The following is a 24,311-nucleotide window of genomic DNA, read 5'->3' as shown; positions in this document are numbered from 1 at the left end:
GCCTAGGAGAGGTGATTGCGGGCATTAAACAAAGCCTTGGTAATAAAGCCCCTGGGCCAGACGGCCTTCCAATAGACATTATCAAATGGAAACCTGAACTTTGGGCACCCATCTTGAAAAATGTCTTTAATAGTCTGCCATTAGTGCCAATACCTGATACATGGTCCACAAGTATAATAGGGCCCATATATAAAAAAGGAGAAAGAACAGACCCAACAAATTATAGACCCATTTCGCTCCTGGACAATACCCTTAAAATTCTGGGGCGAGTACTATACAACAGAATAAATGATTGGGTAGATGAAACAGGGATCTTAGATTCCTGTCAAATGGGGTTCAGAAGCGGGATTGGAACGACCGAGCAGTGTCTAAATCTAAATTTAGTAATTGGTAAATATACCATTGCTCGGTCGGTACCAATCTATTTAGCGTTTATGGACTTATCGTCCGCATTCGACCTAGTAAATAGGTCCAAATTGTGGTCCATCCTCCTGGATTATGGTTTAGATGAACCGCTTGTACATTTTCTTGCCTACTTGCACACTGACACAAGGGCACAAGTAAGGATCGGGATGGCGGGGAAAGTGTCAGGGACCATAAAGGTAGAAAGAGGAGTAAGGCAGGGGTGCGTTTTAGCACCCCTGTTATTCATTATCTATATTAATGGACTAAACAAATCTCTAAAATTGGCAACTACAGATGTCCCAAAAATAAGGGGGGGGATTGCTACCGACTCTGCTTTATGCACATGATGCGGTGCTCATGGGCCTTACTCCAAACGCTCTACGCAGTTTGGTAAAAGATTTTGCTCAATACATGGATAAACTTGATCTTAAAGTAAATTTAAAAAAATCTTTTATTATGTCCTGTGGCCCGGGGAAGAGACAACTTAGTGTTATTTCGGTGGGATCTGATAAACTCTATTCCACTAACACTTTTCCCTACCTAGGAATGTTTTTTTTCTGCGAGCGGCTCGTGGCGTGGACACTTGGTCCACGCCATGAGCAAGTTCTCAAAATCCATTAATTCTATTCTTAGCCTTCCACGGCCTAAGAAAGTAGGTGCCACGAAAGCAATTTAAAAATGTTTTAAATTACAATGCGTGCCAGTAGCAACTTACGGGGCAGAGATCTGGGGTCTGGGCAGCACACCGAGTATCCAGACCGAGGAAAACCGCTTCTGTAGAAAAATTCTCAGAGCACCCATCTCCTCATCAGAATATATTTGTGACTGTGAATTGAACTTGCACTATATATCAGATTTTATTGCATCTAGACTGGCCATGTTTTGGCTTGCTATCTGGAAGAATAATCTGGCCAGCCTAACCCATGATATTATAAGAGACTGTCTTAATTGCGAAAAAGGGATGTTTATCCCCTGGCTCTCTGGAGTCTTTAAAAAACTGAGTAGTGTAGGTAAAGGACATCTTTTCCTTGATCCTAGCAAGATTGAGCCCAAAGACAAAAATAATCTAAAGTCTGCACTGTATGCACTTTATAGTAAAGATAGACTGGCGAGGGAGTTAACTAAATCAACAATCCGGGTTTATGTGAATAAAGATCTGTACATACAACCAATTTCATTGTACCTTACGCTGCCAATGACAAACTGGGAAAGATCTCTACTTTTTCATTTAAGGGCAGGCACTGTTAGATTTTTATTATGTTTCCCACTAGGTTATTCTTTATTAAGATCTGGAAATAAATTGTGCCCATGTGATGACAAGAGCGTGCAAAATGATTTAAATTTTTTCTTCTTTTGTACATGTTATCAAAAATATTTTAAATGGTTCCTAGCACCGTATTTTAAGAAGCACAGACCACTTTCTTTGGAGGAATCCAACTTGATGTTGTTAACTTTGAATAATGAAGAACTGATATTCCGTACCAGCACTTTCTTAAGAGTTATTACTCATGTACGGAAAACAATGGAACACCCTTAAAAAATTTCTGAACTGTTGCTGCTAATTAATTAATTTGTATTTTATAATGTGCTGTTTTTAAATGTATTTGTAATCATGGTCATTTTATTCATTGGGATTGTATTCTGTATTGCTTTTATGAATTTGCAAAAATTCGAATAAAGATTTTGATTCGATTTGATACCTAGATTCAGCACTGGGACATTTCCTGTAAACAGGTAAGTAATTACGTTTTGGTTATTCGCCTGATTTTTAACGAATATCTTTAGATTTCAAAACTCCACACGTAGAAACTTTTCGGAAGAAAATTGTCAATGTTATCCTATGGTAGAAAAACAGGTTATCGGTTCACAGGTAAGTAATTGACTGTGGGAGTTAAGGTTTTGGGGTTTGACTCAGGAGTTTTCCAGGTTCAGTGATACACTGTTGTTGCACCCTCAGCAGCACTAGGGCGGTCAGGTGCAGAGTGTTGAGGCCCAACTTTATCCAGCGGAGGATAGGGGGCCTCCGGTTGGTTGCTGCTGGCTGCTGGCAAGCAGGCCACACGGGTCGTGGGAGCAAAGCTCCCAGGGTGAAGGTCAGGGCAAATGCGGAAATACGGTAGTACAAAAGGTGCACCCTCAGCGGCACTGGGTCGGCCGGGTGCAGAGTGCTGTTTTGAGATCGGGTGCTCGGTTGTTTTCAATGGAGAACCTCCGTTTTGCAAAAGCACTACAAGCAGAGAGACAAAGGACTTCTGGGTGCAACCACTACTTGGAGAGGTAAGTTGGGAAGTTAAGGGATGGTTAGGCACTGTTGGCTTGGGCACACAAGGACGTGGGGCGTCGGGTGTAGGGGTGCTTTTTGGGGTCAGATGTTCCTACAAGCTACTGGTCACGGTTAGGGGGGATTCTAGATTTAGGTGGCAGGCGTCGGCTGGAGGCTTGAGGCAGGTCAGGGATTGCTCCATCTCTGGTCAGGATCGCAGGGGTGACCTCCCCATGGTGTTTTTTCCACTCAAGTTCGGGCCGGGCTTGGAGGGTGCAGAGTGGGCTGGATTCGCCGTCCCTGGCCGCTGCCAGCGGTTGCAGTTGAACAAATCCGGTATTCATGGGAGGAGCAGTCTTTGGAAGGGAAGGCAGGCCGGTCTTCCAGGGTTTTTGAGGTTGCTGGCTGCAGGACACACCGGGATTTCGCACGAGCAAGTTTGAGGGCAGACAGGGCAGTAGGGCTGGTGCCAAGTCAGGGGGCGTCTTCCTCTAGTTAGCTGGCTGCATGGCTGTTAGGTCCTTCTTTTTCTTTTCTTCTTGTTATCAGGCTGGATCTGAGAGAAGCAAGGTTCAGGGTGCCCCCTAAATACTAGATTTAGGGGTGTTACAGGTAGGTAAAGGGCAGGGACCAATGGGTCCCTTCCCTGGGGTGGGTACACCCCTTATCGTGCCACCCTCCAGTGGGAGGGGGGCAGGAGCCTGTCCCTGATTTGGTTATGTCCCCCCATCCTCAAGATGGCTGGGACTCAGGGTTGTGCTTCACCTCCCCTCCCCCACCTGAGGGGTGGAGTTGGCAGAGTTGGGAATACCTTTTCCCTCACTTGTTTTTTCTGCCGGCTCTCCTGACCAAAGTGGGGGGTAGAACCAGTGGAGACCAGTAGCTGAAAGCAGAAAATGGTATGGGGAGGCTCACAAAGGCGGCATCCCTTTCAAGCTTCCCCTTTGTGAACCCTGCCCATCCTGGGGGAGGAGGCTTGGCACCTCGTCCCAGGATGTGCATTGTTTCAGGCCCCCGAGAGATGCAGGCTCTCGACCCAGGGGTCCAGAAACCTATCTGTTGGTGGCAGCCTGAGGAGCCACTCAGTCAGGTGACTAGAAGTTGGTCAAGTTTCAGGGGGCATCTCTAAGATGTCCTCTGTTGTGCATTTTAGATTAAATCCCACACTGGCATTGGTGTGGGTTTAATGTGCTGAGAAGTTTGATTCCAAACTTACCAGTTTTCAGTGGAGCCATTATGGTGTTGAGGAGTTCATAATGACAATCTCCCAGCACCATATATTCTTAATGTCAGCATTGCACTTACAATGCCCAAGAATGGAATTGGTTACAAAAAAGGGTAATCCCAGAGTCACTGGGACCTGGGTACAAGACGGTAAATATAAGGATGGTCCCAGCGTCTTAATGGCTTTAAAAAGGGGGGGAGGCAAAGGGATTCTTACAGGACAAAAGTCATGAAAAAAGAAATATGTAACACCAATGTTATTTAATCACATTGAACAAACAAAACATATTGGAGCAACAAAACATATTGTTAGAACAAATTTACAAAAACACCTTGAACAGGTTTCACATTAAAGCGTGTGGTGTCAAGAGGGAGAAAGGGGGAAGTAAGAAAAATGAGTAGTGAAATGAAAAGGAAGGTCAAGTGACAAAAAATCACATACAGTTTTGGTCTGTATACATCATATAACAGATGTTTAAAATCCACACTTTACTTATATATATGCCATATAACCATAATGAACATAGTTGATTAGTCACTGTCAATTCGGTATTGGCAATTTGTTGTGAAGTCGACGTTTTGACCCCTATATCCGTAGGTATCTTGAACCTTACTGCTGGGGTCTTCTTCAGGACCAGTGATGTGTTGGGGAGGGGGGCGTGTGACACCTAAGAAAATAAAAGGAGCGGCATAAATGAATGCCTGACTATCATCTAAATAACGGGTAAAATAGGACTTAAACTAATGTTGGATAAAATTACCAGAACAGAGAATGGCGCGGGGGAAGAAGAGTGTCTTTCACAGATAAGTTGTGAAGAGAGGGAGTTCCTCTGTTGTCCAGGCTTGACAAATGTTGGCAGGAGTGAGAAGTCACCTGGATAATAAAGGTGACAGTTACCCTTAATGAAATGGGTTCACGAAGATGAAACTAATGTGGGGGCTGCGCACTTACTGCATCAAATTGTATGGTGCGCACGGTTCCTAATATCCAAAGTAGATCCGTTATAAATAGAATGAATCACAGAATGTCATCTGCCCGTAACAATTGAAGGCAGGAAAGAGAATCAATTTAAAGGAGAAAGGGGAGACAAAATCTAAAGTGACCACGTGGGGTACATGGGGATCGTATCGGCAAAGGAAAGGGGTATCATATTAAAAAGTGTTTTTGGAAACATGGCTCACACAAAACTTTACTGAAATCGCAATCTCATGTATAGTTAGGTTTGTGGCTAAATAGGTCAACTTGAGGCCGATGGAATATTCGAGCCGCCAAGAGTGATGTGCAAAAGTGCGTTAGTAAAAAGTCTGTGGTCCTAGGGGCCTGACCGATGAAATTTAAGAGAACTGCACAAAAGATGACCGAAAGTGGCCCGTCAACGAATAACCAAAGTTTGCTCAATAGTGGTGTTAGTATTAAATATTTATGTTCCCTTTTGTGCCTAAAAATGGAAGCTGTAGCCTCACAGTGCTCCCAACAAAATACACAGAACTAACAAAACCGGGCAGTAGCGCGTGGCCTGTCAATAATTTAACATAAAAGAACCCGGACAGTAGTATTAATATAGTGAAGCCCATTCGCGCATTGTCATGTTTGAAATCAATGCACACCTTGCTTGAAGCGGGGTGATAATGGCAGTTAACGATTCACAATGGTTGCGGTGAAAACAACGCACACGGAAAATTACTGCGAGAAGATACACAGGTAATCGGGTGCTCGATCAGTGTCACCATTTGAAACTTCACATGCTCACAAACACTGTCTATTGTGGGAATATGCTTCTACAAAGTACAAAGGGGCCTGCCTGCATCTTACCGGGCATGTTTCCTGGATGCGTCTTGGTGGAAAAACCCGCATTAGGTGTGCACTCTATATTTAAAGGGAGACTACGCCCGAAGCGGCGGTGCGTGACAGTAGAAATAGTTGAAAGGCTCTAAGATGCTTGTAATTAAATGAAAAGTTAATCAGAAAATATGGCCCAGGGGAAGGTCATAGGATGGCAAAAAGTTGGTGAACTTGATTTTACACAAAGCGTTTTTTTCTTTATAATTCAAAACAACATATTATATACATTGAATAATAAATCCAAATGGCATACAATGTCGAATGGTCTCCAATTATTTTAACAATCATATTGGCAAGGTGGTGGAAAGCCATGGATTAGAAAACATGCAGGCAATTATTGTTTGATTATTAATCATTGTCACTCAGTTAAACCTATGACATGACCCTAAACTGTTCAAACAGAGATCATAGCAGAATGTTAAAAGTCTTTCACAGAATGGTCGGGTGGCCTAGATATATTTAAACAGTAATCATAGCAGCCACAAAACAGTTGGGAACCCATAAATGGTAGAAATGGGAACTATTTTTTAATAGGCTATTGTATCTATAATTGGTGAAACAATGGTTCTATTCTCCGACACTGTAGGGGCACAGGGGCACAGGGCTCATGCACCTGTACCCTCACCACTGGCATAGTGCACACTGCTAGAGGGGCGACTGATCTATGCCAGGGCAGTGGGTTTATGGGCATGGCACACAGGGATGTGTGCCATGTCGACTTCACTTTGTTCTGCACCAAGACACGCAGACTGCAAAGGCAGGGTGTGTGTATCAGGAAACAGGCCCTCTAAGGGTGGCACAATAAATGCTGTAGCCCTTAGAGGCTTTCTTTGGTCAAAGTGCCCTGGGTACCTTTGGTGCCATTTACCAGGGGCTGACATGTGGCCAGGTTTAGGCTTCAATGCAATTTTAGGGAAGGAACATAGGCCCCGGGTACCTGATTAGCAGGAGCCCAGGTCACACTCAGTCAAAGAACATCAGCAATTCAGAAAAAAGTGGGGGCATACCATGCAGGAAAGATGGCACTTTCTCATATCGTCCATATGTACGTTAAAAACTCCCAAAATCGTAAAATTTTTCTATATGCTTTCTCTTTCGTCGAGCCTTGTTGCCGTCCATCCATCTGACATGTTTACATTACTTATTTGTGCTGGTGTTTTAATCTACATGTCCTAGTTTTATTTAAATGTGTTCCTGTTAAATTGATATATTAACATCTGTGTGACTTATTGAGTGTTTCCCTCTGAGTGTGGTCGCTTACCTACTTAAATGTTCTTATCATCTACATTCGCTGTTCCCCTGGGTTTTAAACATGCTACTCAACTTTACACTATGTTTCCGATGAATTGATCATTTTGAAAATGAACTGTCATACCGAATGGAAAAATCTTTGTTTGTTAATTTGTATTTTATGTTGCAATGCTTTTTATGACAAAAACTGTCAGAAATAAAGCTACTTTTGATTTGATTTACCTGCATGCGAACTGAACGCAGTACATCGTAGTTCTGATGGCAATAGCCACTTGTTATCAATGATCTTTAAATAAACAAATGAATCAATACCTCTGTTTCGCAACCCATCCTTTATCATTGGCGCGCACAGATTTGGGCCCCTTCTATTGGTTACCAGGGAATTTCTGTAGAACCAAGTTTTGGAGAAGGCCGTTACCTTGATGCCCCTCGTTAATGAGTACCAAGTTTACCCGGAACCTCCGGGGTGGCAGGCTATGGACGCACTGCAGCCAATCTCTCTATGACCGTTTCACAGGTGCTCGTGCAACTCTTCATGCTCGGAAAACATTTCCTCTTGCGTCACCAAATTTAATTCCGAGCAACTCAAGATGCAGAACGTTTCCTCACGATAATGCGCGCGCGCTCTACCTCTGGGAGGGGGCAACAGAAGGTCTCGGTTTGGAATTGGGATATATGTGGGGGCGTCGGACTCACTACCCGCCTCATGGAAGCTTACCTTCCACTGGCTGCTATCCTTCGAGTCGTTCTGGTAGGATTGCAAGCTCAAGATGTATATGGAGGTAAGCACAGTCCACTCTATCCACTGCCTTGAAGTCTCTTCTTAGCCATGTTGTTGTAAAGGACCTGGCTAGGCCCAGCTGGCTGAACCCCACTCACATCGTCACCCCCTACGCCAGTACTTTAAATGGCTGTTGCGTGTCTGATGATCATTCAAGTTACTGAAAGGGCCACTGCAGAATCGATTTGTGATCTTAGTGTCAGTCCCCGTTTTGTATTAATTATACATTTTTTTAACCACCGTACACTTTTCTGAAAAACACCCCTAGCGTTTGGGTGGTTATTGCATACTAGCCGAAAAATAATCCAGTATCACTACCGTCTAACAGTCTAATAGCCTTTTGCCTCGGTCTATACTTGTTGTTAAAGGCCTTTGCCTGTGGCTTTGGTCTTTTACACGGGTTCAGGGCTATTAAACAGTGTTGCCCTCGACTATAACATGAGGGCGGTGGCTGCAATATATTTCCCACCATAATGAACATTTTGGGTGAAGCAGTTTATGGCTCTTAATAGCGTTGTCTCACCCATACTGGCGACCTCCTAGTGCTTGAATGATTTGCAGGTAGACGGGTCCTCTGACGTTCTATACGCCAGAATATATCTGTTCATTTTTCCTCAACATGAATATCAGTTCACCTTCACTTTTTGTGATTCATCTCGGTAAATGTTAATTTAATTATAGGAATATTATGTTACATTGTTTTGTTTTTCTGTACTACTACTTCCAATGTTTTATGAGCCTTAAACTTCTTTACATAGAGCCCTCGTTCTCTGGGACATATATTGCAGCCTGCGCCCTCATATATTAGCATCATAGCCCCTGCTGAGGGCTATAATTAGGGGCACTGTAAGTATGCAGCAGGGGAGGACCAAATTATGCGGCAGTGTTTGAGTAAATTATGTGGCATGCACTGCAAATTATGCAGCGTAGTGTGGCAAATTTTGTGATAGTATTATTTTAGTAATTTGACTTTTTTAGACTCGTTAACACTTTCTGGACATTGGTTGCACATCATTAGTACTAGAATAACACCCAATTATAGCAATTAGCAATAGAAAGGTGACCAGTCAACCTTTGAAAAGGGCCCTCCACTGCGCTGCAACATGTGTGGCTGCATTTTTAGTAACTTTTGAACTATTTGACCTAGGAGCAAATTTTATTTGTTAAAATATGCACATTATGTAGCAGATGATGGATTATGTGGCAAATGTGACAAATCTGTAATCATGCAAAATCGCTGCAGCCGCACATTTCCAGTGGCCCTGGATACACTCATCATCAAAATACTGTATTCAGTATTGTGCTACCATAAAAGTACACAACAAATAAAACAAATATATATGCATCAACGTTTGCAAAAAGATAGTACCATAAATCTTATAAAACGCTGCAGATTCAAAACCAACAATGGCTGATAAAAAAGTAAAATGTCCATCACTTGTAAATAGTTAAAAAGTGAGACATATTTAAGAAAAAACAATAGCCATACAAATCAGATCATATTATTTTCTGTAAAAGAGACCCCCGTTAACTCGTTCCGTGCTAGTGGCGGAACGACTCCGTCACGAGCCACGGGCGCTGTGCTCATAACGGAGTGGTTCCGTCATGCCGCGGCCGCTCTGCCCACGCGGCACTGATTCCCCGCCTGTGCGGGCGAATTAGTGAGTGGGCGGAGCCGTGACAGAACCACTCTGCCATAAGCACAGCGGCCCGTGGCTCGTGACGGAGTGGTTCCGTCAAAAGCATGGCGGCTCCGCGCAACCCCTCCTCCCCCCAGCGGTGCAGCGGAATTACTGCCGCGGCCAAGGGATTAAAAAGTAAAACCATTATAACCACTACCAGTGGAGGGAACAGAATGTAAAAAGACAAGCAAGGTTCTTCACATTGTCAGATACTCTTTGTTAATGGTCCTGCACCACCCGAGTTATAGGTCCAAGCTGTAGGAAGGGGTATTCAACAACTGGCATAACCCGATGTAGAATGGCTATCAGACTATTGAAATATTCCACTGACAAAGGGTAGAATGCTTTAAGGGAAAAAAGAGAGAAACAGAAAGACAAACTATGGAAGGTTGAGGCAGAAGGCCTGTATCAGACATTATTGGCCCTAAGAGGCTCTATCATCTTCTACGGAGCTCTCAAAGTTCCAAAGTTTTAATATAAGTTACAGACCGGTTTGGCGGTTCTGTCCCATGTATGGCTGCATGAAGGTAATTATTCTTTTAGACCAGAAAGCATAGATCACCCATCACAGACCTCAAGCACTTTGAGTGTGGGGGCTCTGAGGACACTTTAGTAATTTAACTAATTTAGGATCTACTGTGTTCTAACCACTTTCAGGCATTTTTCACAGAGTTTTATCATTTGCAGCAACCCCGCATGAATCCAAGGGTCTTTCAAATAAAAAAAAACCTAGAAGCAGACCCTGAAGATCGAAATCATTTTAAATCTTCATTTCCTTTGGAAAATACTGAAAAGGCACATTAAGGCCTCACTAAAGCTTTTTGGAACTGAAAATCATTCACAGGATCTTCAGTCAAGATTTAGGCGAAATTCGAAAATAGCCAATAATGCACATTGCGATATAGACAAAGGTGACTCCTTCCATATGGAAATTGTTCTTCAATGAACAGCCTACCTAAAAAGAGTAACTTCTACAAGGCAAATATGTGAGCATGACCAAAACACAACACAGATACTGCAGACGCAGTGTCCATCTTGCTGCTTGGAAATCATAAACAGCAAAGCACTCTTTAAGAAAAAAATCCTGACTGAAAACAACATGTAGCCAACCTGACACCATTCATCCTCAAATCAAAGTGCTCTCTCACCAATTCCACCTAAGCCCCACCATGCTTTCTAATCTTCCCTACCCTGAATCTATCTCTCCCATCCTCAAATCTAAATCCACAATGGTCTGGTAGTCACGCCTCCTTAGCCCCCATTTACTGTCAATCCTGAAATCCCCACTGTGCCTTTGGAGTGCCTTCCCTCCTCCTACTTTCCTGGCAGCACTGAATGATCAGACTCAGCATAATTGCAGTGAAAGTGTCCCTTACTCATTGAACAGGTATTGTGCAGGCATCTTCAGAGCTTTGGTGGCAAAGAGAGGCAAAAAGCACCTTTCCAGAAATGACTTGAATAGCTTGGTGTGTGATGTGATTCATTTTTTTATTTGAATCTGTTTTTATTGGCTATACTTTTCCTTGTTACATTTTTACAAATGCAACCATTACCTTGTGTAAGAGACGGCATCACAAAGTCAAATATGTTGCCTTTTGATGGACATACTCCCACTTTTCGTACATTTAACTGCTTCAGTGGTGAGGAACGAGCAAGGGGTAGTGCATGGAAGATGGACTGGTGTAGTGCATGGTGGTGGACAGTGAGGAGCAGCCTCTTGTGGGGAAGTTGCCAACGGCTGCCCATTTGTATTAACAGAAAATTGTCATTCCTAGTTAAACCTTTGCATATCTGTAGGCGGGAGGGTAAGGTAATGGGGAAAATTTAAAATATCAAGAATAACTTAGCCCAACTATAGCGACACCGGCCCACCCAGTCTGGGGATATAAAGGTGTCATGCCCACTGGAAGCCATTTGTATCCTCTGCCATGTATGAATGCATGAGGTCCGCACCTAGTTCTGGATGTAACCCAGCTTGCATAAGCCATGTGGGTGGCTCAAGTGGATCTCCTCATCCCTCTGCTCCAAGTTCCTCACCTACCACAAGACCCGACTCAGTTGGGAACTCATTCAGGAAATCATGCATTATAGTGTCCCAGGTAGCTGCAATGCGGATTTTGCGGACGCAGGGAGTTTCCTCTCTGTGTAGGGTAATACTTTCAGCATTAAACCACACCTGAAGTGAGCGGCTCCAGGCTAGTGGAGGAGGGATCTCAGGAGACTTTCACCGTCTTCTGATTAAGCATTTAGGCAGAAGTAAGCTAAAGTCTAGGAAATGTGAAGTTACCCTCTGTCACTTACTCCTAGGAAAAAAGTGTAATATGCTTTCCTCCCAGGTGTGGGTCATGGTGCTTCCAGTGCAAGAGGATAGCGTGGATGTGACTGACAGCCGGTACAAGGTGAGGACCAGGCAGGACCACATGTTGTGGAGAAGCTACACATCTAGAGTGTGCCATCTGGGGCATTCTGCATTTGTGCGGTGGAAGTATAGGTTAATTTAAGCTGGGGCGAGGTATGCCCTTTGTGTGATGTAATGTTGGATTAGATGAAACCGGGCCTTCTGGGCAATCCTATTATGACTTTCAATATTGTAACCAATTCCTTTTCTGCGCAGTGCAGTTCAGGTCTGTCTCCCAGCTCTCTCTCAGGTGCGGGAGTGACACTGCAGTGTGATGGTGCAGCGAGGCAGCAAACCATCTGGTGAGGTGCCTGCCTGTCTCCATTACATGTAGATATTGGACAGTAAGGTGAACCTGACATTCACCTGTCATATCTCCCTACTGGTGTCCCAAAGCTGCAATTAATGAAATGTGCAATAGAACTGGCCCTGGGTGTAAGCCATCTTCTACCACCAGTGTACGTAAGGGAGTAGGACACCATCATGGTAGCGGTCGCACAGCGTTTGGAGGCCATCCTCCCACCACATGGACAGTTCAGTGGATGTGGTAACTATTGGGCCTCTGGATGTGCCTAATAGGGACAATGACATTGCATATGGAATTGGTGTACATATGAGGCAAAAGCTTCTGCTGTAGCAACGGTGTGCGACTCCAAGTACTGGGCGACCGGTGGCCTCCCCTGGGTGCAGGGGTGAAACAGTCGGAGCAGCGCTTGGAGTGACCAGGCCGGTGAGTTTGTGGCTGTGTTAGAGAGCTAGAGTCCCTCTGTTTATCTGGCCACCCAGTGAAGCTGAGAAGCGAGAACGCATTGCTCCATATTTCGCACTGCTAGCCCTCCTTGATCCGTAGGCAAATATAAGGCAGAGAGCCCTATGTGACAACAGGAGTCACTCCAGATGAATTCCCTCATGGTGCTTTCAAATGTGTGAAAGAAGGGGGGGGCAACATAGTAAGGCAAGTTAGTGAAATAGTATAGGAGTCTCAGTAGGACCAACATTTACCTAGCGATATCCAACCCATAACCGATAGGCATGGGATGTGATTAATGGCGAGAGGAAACACTTGAGAGCTTAGAGTGGCAGAATGAGAGCGAACGCGGAAATTAATATAAAGGGGTGCATCAAGCCTGCCAATGATGGTGCTCTTAAGTTTCCCTGTTCCATGCATGAGCACCTCATCCAGTCCATTGCTTACTTTGCGCTGGTGCTTGATGTCCTAAATGTATCATGGAATGGGGCTACAGAACCAGAATGCAAAGGAAAAACCCTGGGCTGGATGAGCTTATCATGCATATAAATGCGAAACTTAAGAGCTGTGAAGGACAAAAGTGGGCAGACTAGAGAAAAACTTTGAGAATGTGGAGGCTTTAGGAGAAGGAGCAGACTTAGGAGAGAAGGCAGACTGTGGGGAGAGTGTTCAAACTGGGATAGAGTGCGAACACAGTAGTGTGAGCAAGAAGATTGATATTGAGCAGGGAAACTGAGAATACAGTCACAAATGAGGAGGAGAAGGGGTACACGGAAGGAATAAAGACCTCACTAGGGTATAAATAGACACTAGGGGGAGGGGAGAGATGATCACATTGCAGGGAGAGCATGCAAAATCGGTAAATCAATGAACATTTAGACTGTGCAACAGCCAGCAGATTAATATAAATATCAGGCACATGGCAGTCAGACGTATACTAGACCCTAGCACGGCCATTGTGTCTGTTCAACTTCAGAGGGTGACTTTAGACATTGGTTCAAAGTCTCAAATTGCAAAGTAAGTATGAGTCAGATGTGAATCCTTTGTCTAATATTGTGATGTTGGAGTAGATGGTGTAGGGACTTTGAGTGACAGTTATCCTGTAAACAAACACACGTCACTTACCTTTCCCTTACTGACATAAGGCAAGTACTTATTAAGTCATGCCCTGCAAATCTTTGATCTTACTCACACTAATGTGGTTTTGTGATGCCATAAAGCACCCCAAGTTTCTCATCTCATCTAATCCCATTGGCCTTATACATCCTTTAGTTAGTTGACAATCTTACACGTCTCATTAAACTATGTAGGCTCCTGCTTTTGATCCTCCAAGCTGGCCCTCAGGGGGTGCGGCCACATGCACCACAATTTCTGCAGGCAGGAGGCCCCCTCATGCTTCAGCGGTGCCTAAGCACGATGTTGTCCTCACCAATAGGAACCAATCGGAACCGTCCATGATATCCCTGGGACTCTCCATGGCATATCAGGTCTACGGAACTCAGAAATGCTGGATTAAGAGCCGGCTCTTAGTGACCAGTGACTGTCGTAAGTGCTGCCCTTTGGATAGTACCCGCTTACCTTACATCTTTATGGACATTTTTTCTACTCCTAAACACCACATGCACCCATTGTAGAAGAGGTATGATGTCACAAATGAAATTAACTACAGCAGTGATATTTGACAAATAAACATTATCAAAGCTTCAATGTGACACAAAATGTTTTATCTCCTAATTAAAACAGTTCAATGAAGCGGATAGACCACTAAGAGAATGTCTGAATCAATCTTTAACAAACAGGCACATCTCTCTGGGCTCTTAAAAGATGCAGGCAGTGTGAAATAAAAACCCCAAAATATAGTTGACAGACTTTGGATTAATATATATACCAACCCACTTTCTAATAATATATAACAGGGGGATTTGCACAACTTACAACAGTGACCAAAGAGATGTACTAATTCATGTAATCTTTGACATGGGTTACTTCATGTTAAGTAGTCCATTTCCACGCCCACACCAATACAATGACTACCTGGTGCATGTGTCACTGCATCAAAACGTAAAAATAAGTGTGCTAACCATGCTCGCCAAATGATCATCACACTAATTTGCGCATGTGCGCTTTCTCTTCATCATTCCCAAAACAAGTGTGTTGTCCAGAGCATCACAGGCAGCCTCACAAAACAATAGGCAAAGAGTGCTTCAGGTTCAACACATACAGTATTTTCATTTCAATTCAGAATTTTTTGATTTATCAACATTTTTTTTTCTAGGATAGTAAAGTCTTTACGGAGCCCTTTACTTCTGGCATTATGCTTTGCTTTTGTCCTGTTATTCCTGTTCTTCCTTGGACCTATTTGAATTGTTATACTGAAATATGCATACCAATCCTGATAAAGGTCCTTAGGATTGATTGTTTATACATTAGCGGTAGGAAAGGTCTTGAAGCCACTTGGAAAGCTTCCTGGGTAATGCCTTTGTATGTGAAGTCAGTCTTGTTGAGCCTGAGAGAGAAGCCCAGCACTGACATTTGATAACAAAATGTAAGCAGTTCCTATAAAATATATTATTCTGTATAGGGAGAGAAATGGCCCCTTGTGCCAGGGATGTGAAAACAGCCTTCTTGATTGACCTTCAGGAAGTGGGGGATGGCCGATGGGCAGATTATTTATGGGCGATTAGTAGGTGGTTTGAGCTTCAAAAACACAAATATAGGAGTCTTTTTGGGCTAATTAAAGAGCAAGGTATGATCTGGATGGTTGAACGTGAAATATTTCTCAAAACACATTCTGGTTTGTATGGGTAATAGACAATGGTTGATCCTTTCTGGGAACCCTATGTCTGCTGACTTGCCCCGTTGTCCATATTATATACAATATTTTTCACAAGTTCGTTCATTATTATTATTATTATTATTGCTATTGTTTGTGGATTACTTGAGAATGATAGATCTTGTCCTTATTCTAGTGAGTATATCGCATGGAAGCTTACGGTTCCTTGAGCTGGGAAGGGATTTCAAGAATGTAACCATTGTGATGGCCACTATTGACTCCAGTGAATGGACAACCGAAGAGACCGCTCTGCCACAATCGACTACAGATGTCAGCGGAATTGGAGATGGGTCTAATGGCTCAACTGATACGAATGCACTAAATGCAGGTGAGGCTCAAATATAATCCCTGTGTATGAAATCCTCTGCTGGTGCACAGAGAATCCTAATCACAGCCATATCAGCTCAGTATGGATTGCACCAAGTGAACAATCCCCTTCAAAAACTCTGGTTTAGAAGATTACACCATAAAACATTCAGAACCCGGACTTTAATGTTTGCGGAGTGGGATTCATGGAAATCTTATGTTTCTCCATGTCTCACTAGACTGTTTGTGCCTGCCACTATCTTTCCTTGCTGATTTATTTATTGTTACAACAATTCTTTTCAGATTCTGTGTGTAAACACACTTAAAAACAATGCCTTTTATTTACTTGTGAACAGACATTGGTGCTCTTTCTGCTCTTACTCACTACATATTGCACACATTTAAGAGGACAGAAAAGTACTTGTATTTTTTAATTTCCATGCCTTTAAACCATATATCTTTTTCTTAAGATTTCTCTTGCAACTTTTAATCTTAATATAAATCAGTCCATACTGTTTCAAAAAATCAAATTTCTTTGGGCCTGATTAAGAGTGTGATGAACAAGGTACCTCAGCACAGTGCCTCAATCGATCTGGGGGCATCAAACTGTCTGTCCTATTTAGAGCAGACGGTCTGACATGCCTTTTTCAGTTCGGAACTGCCAGTGAAACCCTGGCAGTCCAGTACTGAAACAATCTAAAAGCAAGCATTGGCATAGCCAAGAGGTCTCGCCTTTGGGACCTAATGATTGTTTATCCATGCAACAGTTTATATTGTTTCACAAAGGGTATTGTGCTGAATAACTAAATAATGATAAGGTCCCAAAAGCGAGACCTATTGGCTATGCCAATGCTTGTGTTACTGGTGGCTGGTTTTGCAGTAGTTCTGCAATACTGGCCCCCTGTATCAAAAACGGCAGCAGTGCTTGACACTAGGATGCCCCGGCCGGTCTAGCGGAATTGTCAGGGCTTGTTACTGTTCCCAGTCTGTGTATATGTTGGGCCCCTATTGAAGCTAATATGATATTTCGGGAATACAACATACAGCACTACGATATGCAGGAAATACTCAAATAATCGGAGGGACAGTCTGGTGGAGATTGAGGAATGGATGAACACCAATTTCCTAAAATGGAATGCAAGCAAAAAGAAAACCTTATCCTAGGAAACAACAACTCGCTCTGGGATTGCATTTTGTGGCTCCCAGAGCTGGAGAACAACCACCCTTCCAATGAAAGCCAAAGTCATCAGTGCAATGGTCAATTCGGACTCATCCCTCGTTACACATAATAATGTGGGTGGGGCCATTTTCCTGCTATCTGATATTGCTAACACCTAGGAAACTTCTTCTCGTCATGCCGGTGTACAAACATTCAACACTTATTCCTGCCCTGACACTTTCATCATTAGCTAAAGTAATACTCTATTCTTGGACCCCGGGGATATCTTTTGTCCAGACTTGTACTTATTCAAAACAGCCATCTGTACGGTTTGTAAGCTCCACTAATACACTCCCATTACGGGGACTTGCCATTCCCTGCATTAGCTCCAAATTTAGAACAGAATACAGTTTAATAACGTCTGTTTCGCCAACAGGGATTCCTGGGACCCTGAAAAGTCTTAGATAGGAAAAACGTAGCTTTTATGTGTGTTGCAAAAAGCTATTTCTTTTGGTAATCTCCTATGGTGTTTCTCGTGCTAATTGCTTTAGTTCCTTCTTCCGGAATCTGTTTGCATTTTATAAACAATTATTAACAAGTAGAATCTTGTTGCAATTATAATTCTATACAATCCAACTTGTTACACAATGCTCCTTTCCGTGAAACACGTAGAAATTACAGATCTTTGGTAATCTCCTATGGTGTTTCTCGTGCTAATTGCTTTAGTTCCTTCTTCCGGAATCTGTTTGCATTTTATAAACAATTATTAACAAGTAGAATCTGGTTGCAATTATAATTCTATACAATCCAACTTGTTACACAATGCTCCTTTCCGTGAAACACGTAGAAATTACAGATCATGTGTATACATAGAGAAAATCCACGCTATTATCACTGAAAAGGTAAAAATAAATAAAATATATTTTATGAAGACACGAAAGTGAATGAATTATCAATGACTTGAACAAAACGGACATGAACTTATGCTCTCAAAATGATGAAGAATAGAATAGAGCAGGTAGAGGAGAATCGATTTGCAGGGCCAACTCTGGCTTTCAGAATTTGACAGACGATTCGAAACGTGCACCACTGAGCTGAGAAATCTTACTACCTAGCAATTATTTACAACACTGGGTGGACTTGAAACATTGGTAACGAACGCTATTTGAAATACACAATTTCATTAGTGTTAACAAGTACACTGCGCGAGCTACTGATATTCAAGAGGCAATGACGGTTATCTGTAATAAAAGTAAATACATTTTATTAGACACACTAGAACTGCTGCTGTTTTGATGTTTCAATGTAGCATGACCGTAACAGGTTTGCAGTCTTACCCCAATCTGACTTTGTTTGGTCCCGGACTGCCTGAAAACCCCCAAACCATAAGCAAATGCCAAATTAAGATCTTTCTTAACATGAATCCCGTGCTTTGTATGGCAGACGATGTCATGCCCGAAAACAAACACAAAGGACAACAAACGCGCGGTAGCAGGGGGATGGCGCCACAATATGGCATCACGCGCTCCCGCAAGGAAATCACCAGAAATGCATGCGATGCCATTGAAGAAAATGGAACGCGTGCACGTGTTTGACTGAAAAGCCGAATCAATAGCAATAGCAATAGGTCATTTTGCGCGCTGCATAAGCGAGACCTAATGAACCCCACAAACAGGAAGAAATCACCCAGTGTTTCAGGGTTATTAGTTTTTGGTTTTTCGAAAGCAAAGTCCCACTTGGGAGTTTATTTTTAGCAATACAAAGTTTGCTTTGCAGCTGTTGTAGGAAAGTGGGTTTCTGTTGCAGTAACCCCCCTACTTTTTGCCAGATTTCTGATGCACTTGGAGTTGATGCACCCTGGGTCCCTCTCAATCAGGATTCCCAGGGTCTGTGCTCTTTCTCAAAACTGTACATTTGTATCCTACAATAGGCACCTCTCTGGCTCCACGTGAGTGCCTTGTAAAAGGTACCATGGGTACCAAGGGCACTGTGGCCAGGGGAGGCCTCTAAGGGCTGAAGCACATATTGTGCCACCCTTAGAGGTCCTGTACTTTGACACATACACACTGCAATTGCAGGATGCATGTTTTGGTGCAGAGAAAAGTGAAGAGTCAACATGGTACACATACCTGGGGTCCCATGCCCACAAACCATTGCCTATGGTATAGATAAGTCACCCCTCTAGCTGGGTGCACTATACATCTGGTGAGGGTGCAGTTGCATGAGCATTGTAACCATACAGTGTCTATTTTTAGATATTGTAAGTGCAGTAAAGCCATAAGGAGTATATGATTTGGGAGTTTGTCATCACGAACTCCACAGCACCAAAATGGCCTAATTGAATTCTGGGAAGCATACTTCTCAGCATAATAAATCCAGACTCATGCTAGTGTCGGATTTACTATACAATGCATTCAGGGGGTATCATAGAGATGCCCCCTGAAAAACTACCAGCCTCTGGTGGGTTCCCTGGCTGGGAAACACCAGCCTGCCACCAGGAGTCATGTTTATGGACCCCTGGATGGGGTGGGAGCCTTCACTCCCTAGGTCCAGAAACAAAGCCTTTCCTGGGTGGGGTCTTCCCACCTTCCCAAGGTCAGGAAGAGTCATCTTTGGTAGGTAAGCGTCAAAGGCCTTGATGCCTTTGCAATCCGACCCTTGGCCTTTCTTGCAATCAGGATCAGGCCCCCTTCCTGTCTCATCCCTTTATTGGTGGGAAGACAGGCAGGAAAAATTAGAGCAGCCAAGAAGGTGTGCCCACCTCGGCCAACCCCACCCCTTTTGTGGGGGAGGCGAGGTGAAGCCCACTCTTCGGTGAACAACGTCTTGCAGATGGTAGACACTCTCCAAGCAGGATTAGGGATTTAGCCCACTCCCCACGTGGTGTGAGCACACCAACGGTGTAGTCATCCTGAGGTCAGTAGCCTATTGGCTACTACCATGACACCTCCAAAATGCCCCAAAGTTAAGTATTTATGGGGTAGCCCTGAAGCCAGAAGTCAGACAAGCAAACAGAAGAAGAAGAAGGACCAAAGAGAGGTGCTGAAGGAAAAAGAGGAGGACACCAACTGACTTGGCCCCGGCCCTACCTGCATGTCCCGACCTCCACCTGCTCCAGGCGAATTGTGGTGTGTCCATCAGCCCCCGAGAACCTGGAGGACCTGCTCCGCCTTCCTTGCAAAGTCCCTGTCTCCCGGGAGCCCAGGAATTGCTCAAGCCACAGACTCTGGTTCAAGCTAGATCCGCAAGTCTGCACCACTCTGCACCTCATGCCCACAGCCCAAGTTCAAATAGCCCAACACACACAAGGAGGTCCCCCCAGTGAACCTGACCTTGGACCTGATGGTTCCTGACCTACCTTAAGCCTCCAGCCAACACCTGCAGCTGCTATCTGGAGGGTCCCCCTAAACGCGAACGGAGCTGTTAAGGAAACCCGATGCCTAAAGACACCCCTGCACCTGACGCCCCATGGCCTGTGGTGTCCCAACCAATGATATCCAGTCATCCCCCTGTATCCCAACTTACCTCTCCAACTGGTGGTCACCTCTATGAAGCCTCCTCGCCCAAACTTGCAATCTTTGTTCTTACCGTAGGTCTCACATTGAAAACAACAGGGCACCCAATGCCAACTCAGCACCCATGCACCTGACTGTCCCTGTGCCACTATCGGTGCCCCATGCATGCTAACTAAAATCTTCCTTTTCCCTGAGCTTAACCTTACTGGCTTTGCTCCCACAACCCTGTGGCTTGATCGGGAGCAGCCACCAACCAACAGCCCCCTAGCCCCATGAGATAACATTGGGCCTCAGCACTGGCACCCAGTCGCCCTTGTGCCGCTGATTGTGCTCTTTAAGTGCATTGTTCACTCTGGGGGTTCTCTTGTTCTAACACTAGAAACTCAACTCTCAAAGCCAATTGCTTACCTGCAAACCGATAACCACATTTTTGTCCATAGGATTGCATTGACTGTTTTTTCTCTGAAAAAGTTCTAAGTGTTGAGCTGTGTTTGTATGAAAACCCAAGCAACTGTGTTTTAATGCAAAAGTGTTTTACTTACCTTTGTCTAGGAAATGTCGCAGTGTTATATCTAGGCATATCACGCTATATAGAAAAATAATCACAAAGTCATCACAAAGTAATTACAAAGTAATGTCAACTATCTTTCAACGTTTTACAAACCAGTAACAAAGTCAATTTCGCCCAGCTTACAAATTCTTATCAATCTGTTTTGAAATGTACAACTTTACCTACCTGTACCAGATCCTGCTTGGTTCCAAAAATTAAATACAACTAAACAAATGTTTTTCATACAAACAACTTGTCTGAGGTCAGTCTTTGAGTGTGTGACATAATTTCTTGCCTGAGTGTGTACAATAAATTCTTAACACTACCCTCTGATAAAGCCTTACTGTTCGCCCACACTACCACAAAGAGAGAGTAAGTTGATATCTCTTTTTACCTCTGTAAGCCTATGTGGATCCACTGGACTCTGTGCACACTACACCTTACTTTGGTATAGTATATACAGAGCCACCTTCCCACAGCTGTCTAATACATGGCGGTTGCTTAACAAACTTTCAGCGCCTTCTTAGCAGCATCCTTGGTGGTGGCTCATCCGAAGGCACAGAGATCTCCATCGAGCCGGTAGGGATGCCAAAATAAGGTAAGTGGTAGTTCGACCAGGTTGGGAGAGACAATGACCTCTGCAATCCTGATAGATGGCGGGCCAACTGCAATACTCAAAAGTAGGCCTTTAGCCAACTTTCATTTTTAAGCTGCTTTGCAGTGCCTATGTAGTGGCCTCATTATCTCTATGAAATTTCATATAAATAGATGTCTGGAGAGCAAAGCCATCAATAAAGGTGAAAGGCCTCACACTCTAGGTAGTAGGGAACACTGATAATCATCTCTTATACATAATACTCATTCAGTACTAAGCCTTCCAGTGACCACATACCCCCATTGAGCTAAGCCCAGTGCCATCAATGTCTCTTGAAATAGGCAACATTCTAAGCATTGCATCTGAAATCTGGCCTATCAACGGTGTTATAGGAGACTCTCTAATTATATGATTTTGGAGTAAAACCCTTCTGCAGCAGTGCTGTTTCAGGTAGTCAAACTGCTGCAGCCATAATGCAATTTAGAGGAATTCGATATCTAACTCTGAATAAGCAAGGGACGTTTGCTTGCTGATAATTAAGGGGTGTGGATTTGGATTCCATGCTCTCCTTGTTGACTTACAGAGACCGAAATGGTCCACATGAATAAGCATCAATCTCTGGCTCATTACATCACTAATTAAATGCCACCTGCACTATGTTTTGTTCAGACTTCTCACTGGGCATCCAGCTACTGGAAGGTTATACCTTTTCTTTCAAGCTTTTTACTTTGTTCCTGAGGAGAGTCATTACAAGGCGGTAGTTTGGTGACTAACTGTCTTTTAAAACTTATGTTCCATGGCTTTGGGTGCGTTCAAGTATTCATGTCTGGGCTCTTATTCTACAAGTTTTAACCCCTTGCCTGCGGGGCTAATTCCCCCGCTGTGCTGGGGGGCGGGGGCGCGCACAGCACCCCGGTGCTCCTGACGAGCTCAGCTCGTCATGAGCCAGGGTGCTCGTGTGCTCATGACGCACTCAGCTCGTCATGGCCACACCCGTTTTTAAGAACGTTCAGCACAGCAGGGGAATTAGCCCTGTGTGCGAGCGTTCGGACCGTTATGACGAGCTCAGCTCGTCATGAGCACACAAGCACCGTGGCTCATGACGAGCTGAGCTCGTCATGAGCATGGGAGGGGTTAAGTTGTTGATCACTTAATGTTTAATGTAGGAGGTGATGAGGGTGTGGAACTCAGATACAGTATGACAAGTGTACAGTCAATAAAAGTCCTGTAAGACCCTTAAATACAAAATGATATGTCTGTACTTACAACAGCAACATAGAGATCCATAAACACATAAAAGGGGAAAGCATTTTCTATGTCACAATATTGCCCCAAAAGTATAGCAATATGTATGTATCTAGCACATGCACTCAAGTTACCATGAGTGCTTATACACAATGCAGTCCTTTGTGGAGACTTTGCAAAGGCATGTATAGACTTTAGATCTCTTTGGGTTACTTTGTTTTGCTATAGGTTTCAGTGGTCATACAGGTTTATGGGGTTTATGTGACAGGTCTATGTCTACCATGCATTTCTAACTACATTTGAGTCATCTGCCCTTTGCTCTACTTCCCTATTTTTGAGGGTGCAAAGAAATTATATGAAAAAAAAAATATTTATAAAGAACAGGTGTGACCGGGGAGCTAGGAGACCTAAAAGGTCTCCTAGCTCTAGCCTAGATGACAACCTCAAACAGAAACAGGCAATATCAAGGGAACAGCCAGGTCATCAAGGCTTTCCTGAAGGTTAATACATCTTGACATGCTCCAAATGATGGAGGTGAGGTTTTCCAGTGTTGGGACGCTTTTACCAAAAAGAGGACATAGAGGACACATGAAATGACAAGAGCCAATTCTGTGGTACCTGTACCACTAAGCAAACACACCTTCCAAAAGTAACCTTGGGACTTCATGAAGGTTTACTGGCTTTAAAAGGGAAAGCTAAACACTATCTCTAGTTAATGGGGTCTAGTATCACTGGTCCTCTGTCCACCAGTTAATGATAACATTGGGTACTCGAAACAGGGGATTAAGGCATGGGCAAAGTAGGTAATTGTCCATGGCCCCGCATTCCATGGGGCCCCTGACAAAATAAACTTTTTCTCTATCTCACTTCCTCATATTTTTGTATATTTATCTTTAATATTTACTTCAATATTGTTAGGCAACACAGAGTTTGAATTAGCAAGACTTGAATAATAAAATTCAAAGTTGTTCCAAAAAGGGGCCCTCTAAAATATTTCTTACACAGGCCCCCCTAACATCCTTGTTATGACACTGACCAGAAATGCCACGGTGCTTCATGTTAGAGCCCAGGGTGCTTCAAAACATTAGGAGAACTGAAAGGGCCTGGCCCATAGGGTCTGGACATATTCTAGAATCACACTCCGATGGTACTTTTTTTAGCAGCATAGAGGGGAGAAAAGCCATTATTATTACTAGTCAGTTCAAAAGGAAATTCTTTGACACATAGTAACCACAGACAACTACGTATGTTCGTTAATTTATTACAAAGCCAAAAATAACAGAACATAAACACCTCAATATGAGAGTGTGGAAATGCATCAGACTCGGCATCAAGCCAAATCAGCGAATCCAGTGTAGGCAAAGTAGCAAAAACAAGACAATTAGTTATAGAAATAGAATGCAGAGCATCAGAAAGCATGAGTTCAAATTTCCCAGCATCGAGGGCTGTTGAGTCTAAAGCATCAATCTATCTCTACTCTAACACTACCATGGCATCCTAACTGAAGCAGTAT

General features: G+C 43.6%; 1 protein-coding gene across 3 annotated transcripts in view; it reads left to right on the top strand.

Annotated features, from left to right (window-relative positions):
- The first annotated feature begins 7,490 nt into the window (after nt 1-7,490).
- LOC147685041 (uncharacterized) overlaps nt 7,491-24,311 on the top strand; it is a 434,659-nt gene continuing 417,838 nt past the window's right edge. For 2 of the 3 annotated variants that reach the window (XR_015300672.1, XM_086940932.1), the window contains exons 1-2: nt 7,491-7,768; nt 15,565-15,756. Coding sequence is in view for 2 of the 3 variants with exons in the window: in XM_086940932.1 (XP_086797058.1) it covers nt 7,600-7,768; nt 15,565-15,756 (361 nt within the window). In the remaining variant the exon portion in view is untranslated. The remainder of the gene's footprint in view (nt 7,769-15,564; nt 15,757-24,311) is intronic. The other variant, XM_086940933.1, reaches the window with a different exon arrangement.

Source organism: Lissotriton vulgaris, chromosome 10 (assembly GCF_964263255.1).
Source record: "Lissotriton vulgaris chromosome 10, aLisVul1.2, whole genome shotgun sequence".
In the NCBI taxonomy this organism is placed as follows: Eukaryota; Metazoa; Chordata; class Amphibia; order Caudata; family Salamandridae; genus Lissotriton; species Lissotriton vulgaris.
Note: the sequence above shows the minus strand (reverse complement) of the source record. Positions and strands in the feature narration are given on the sequence as shown.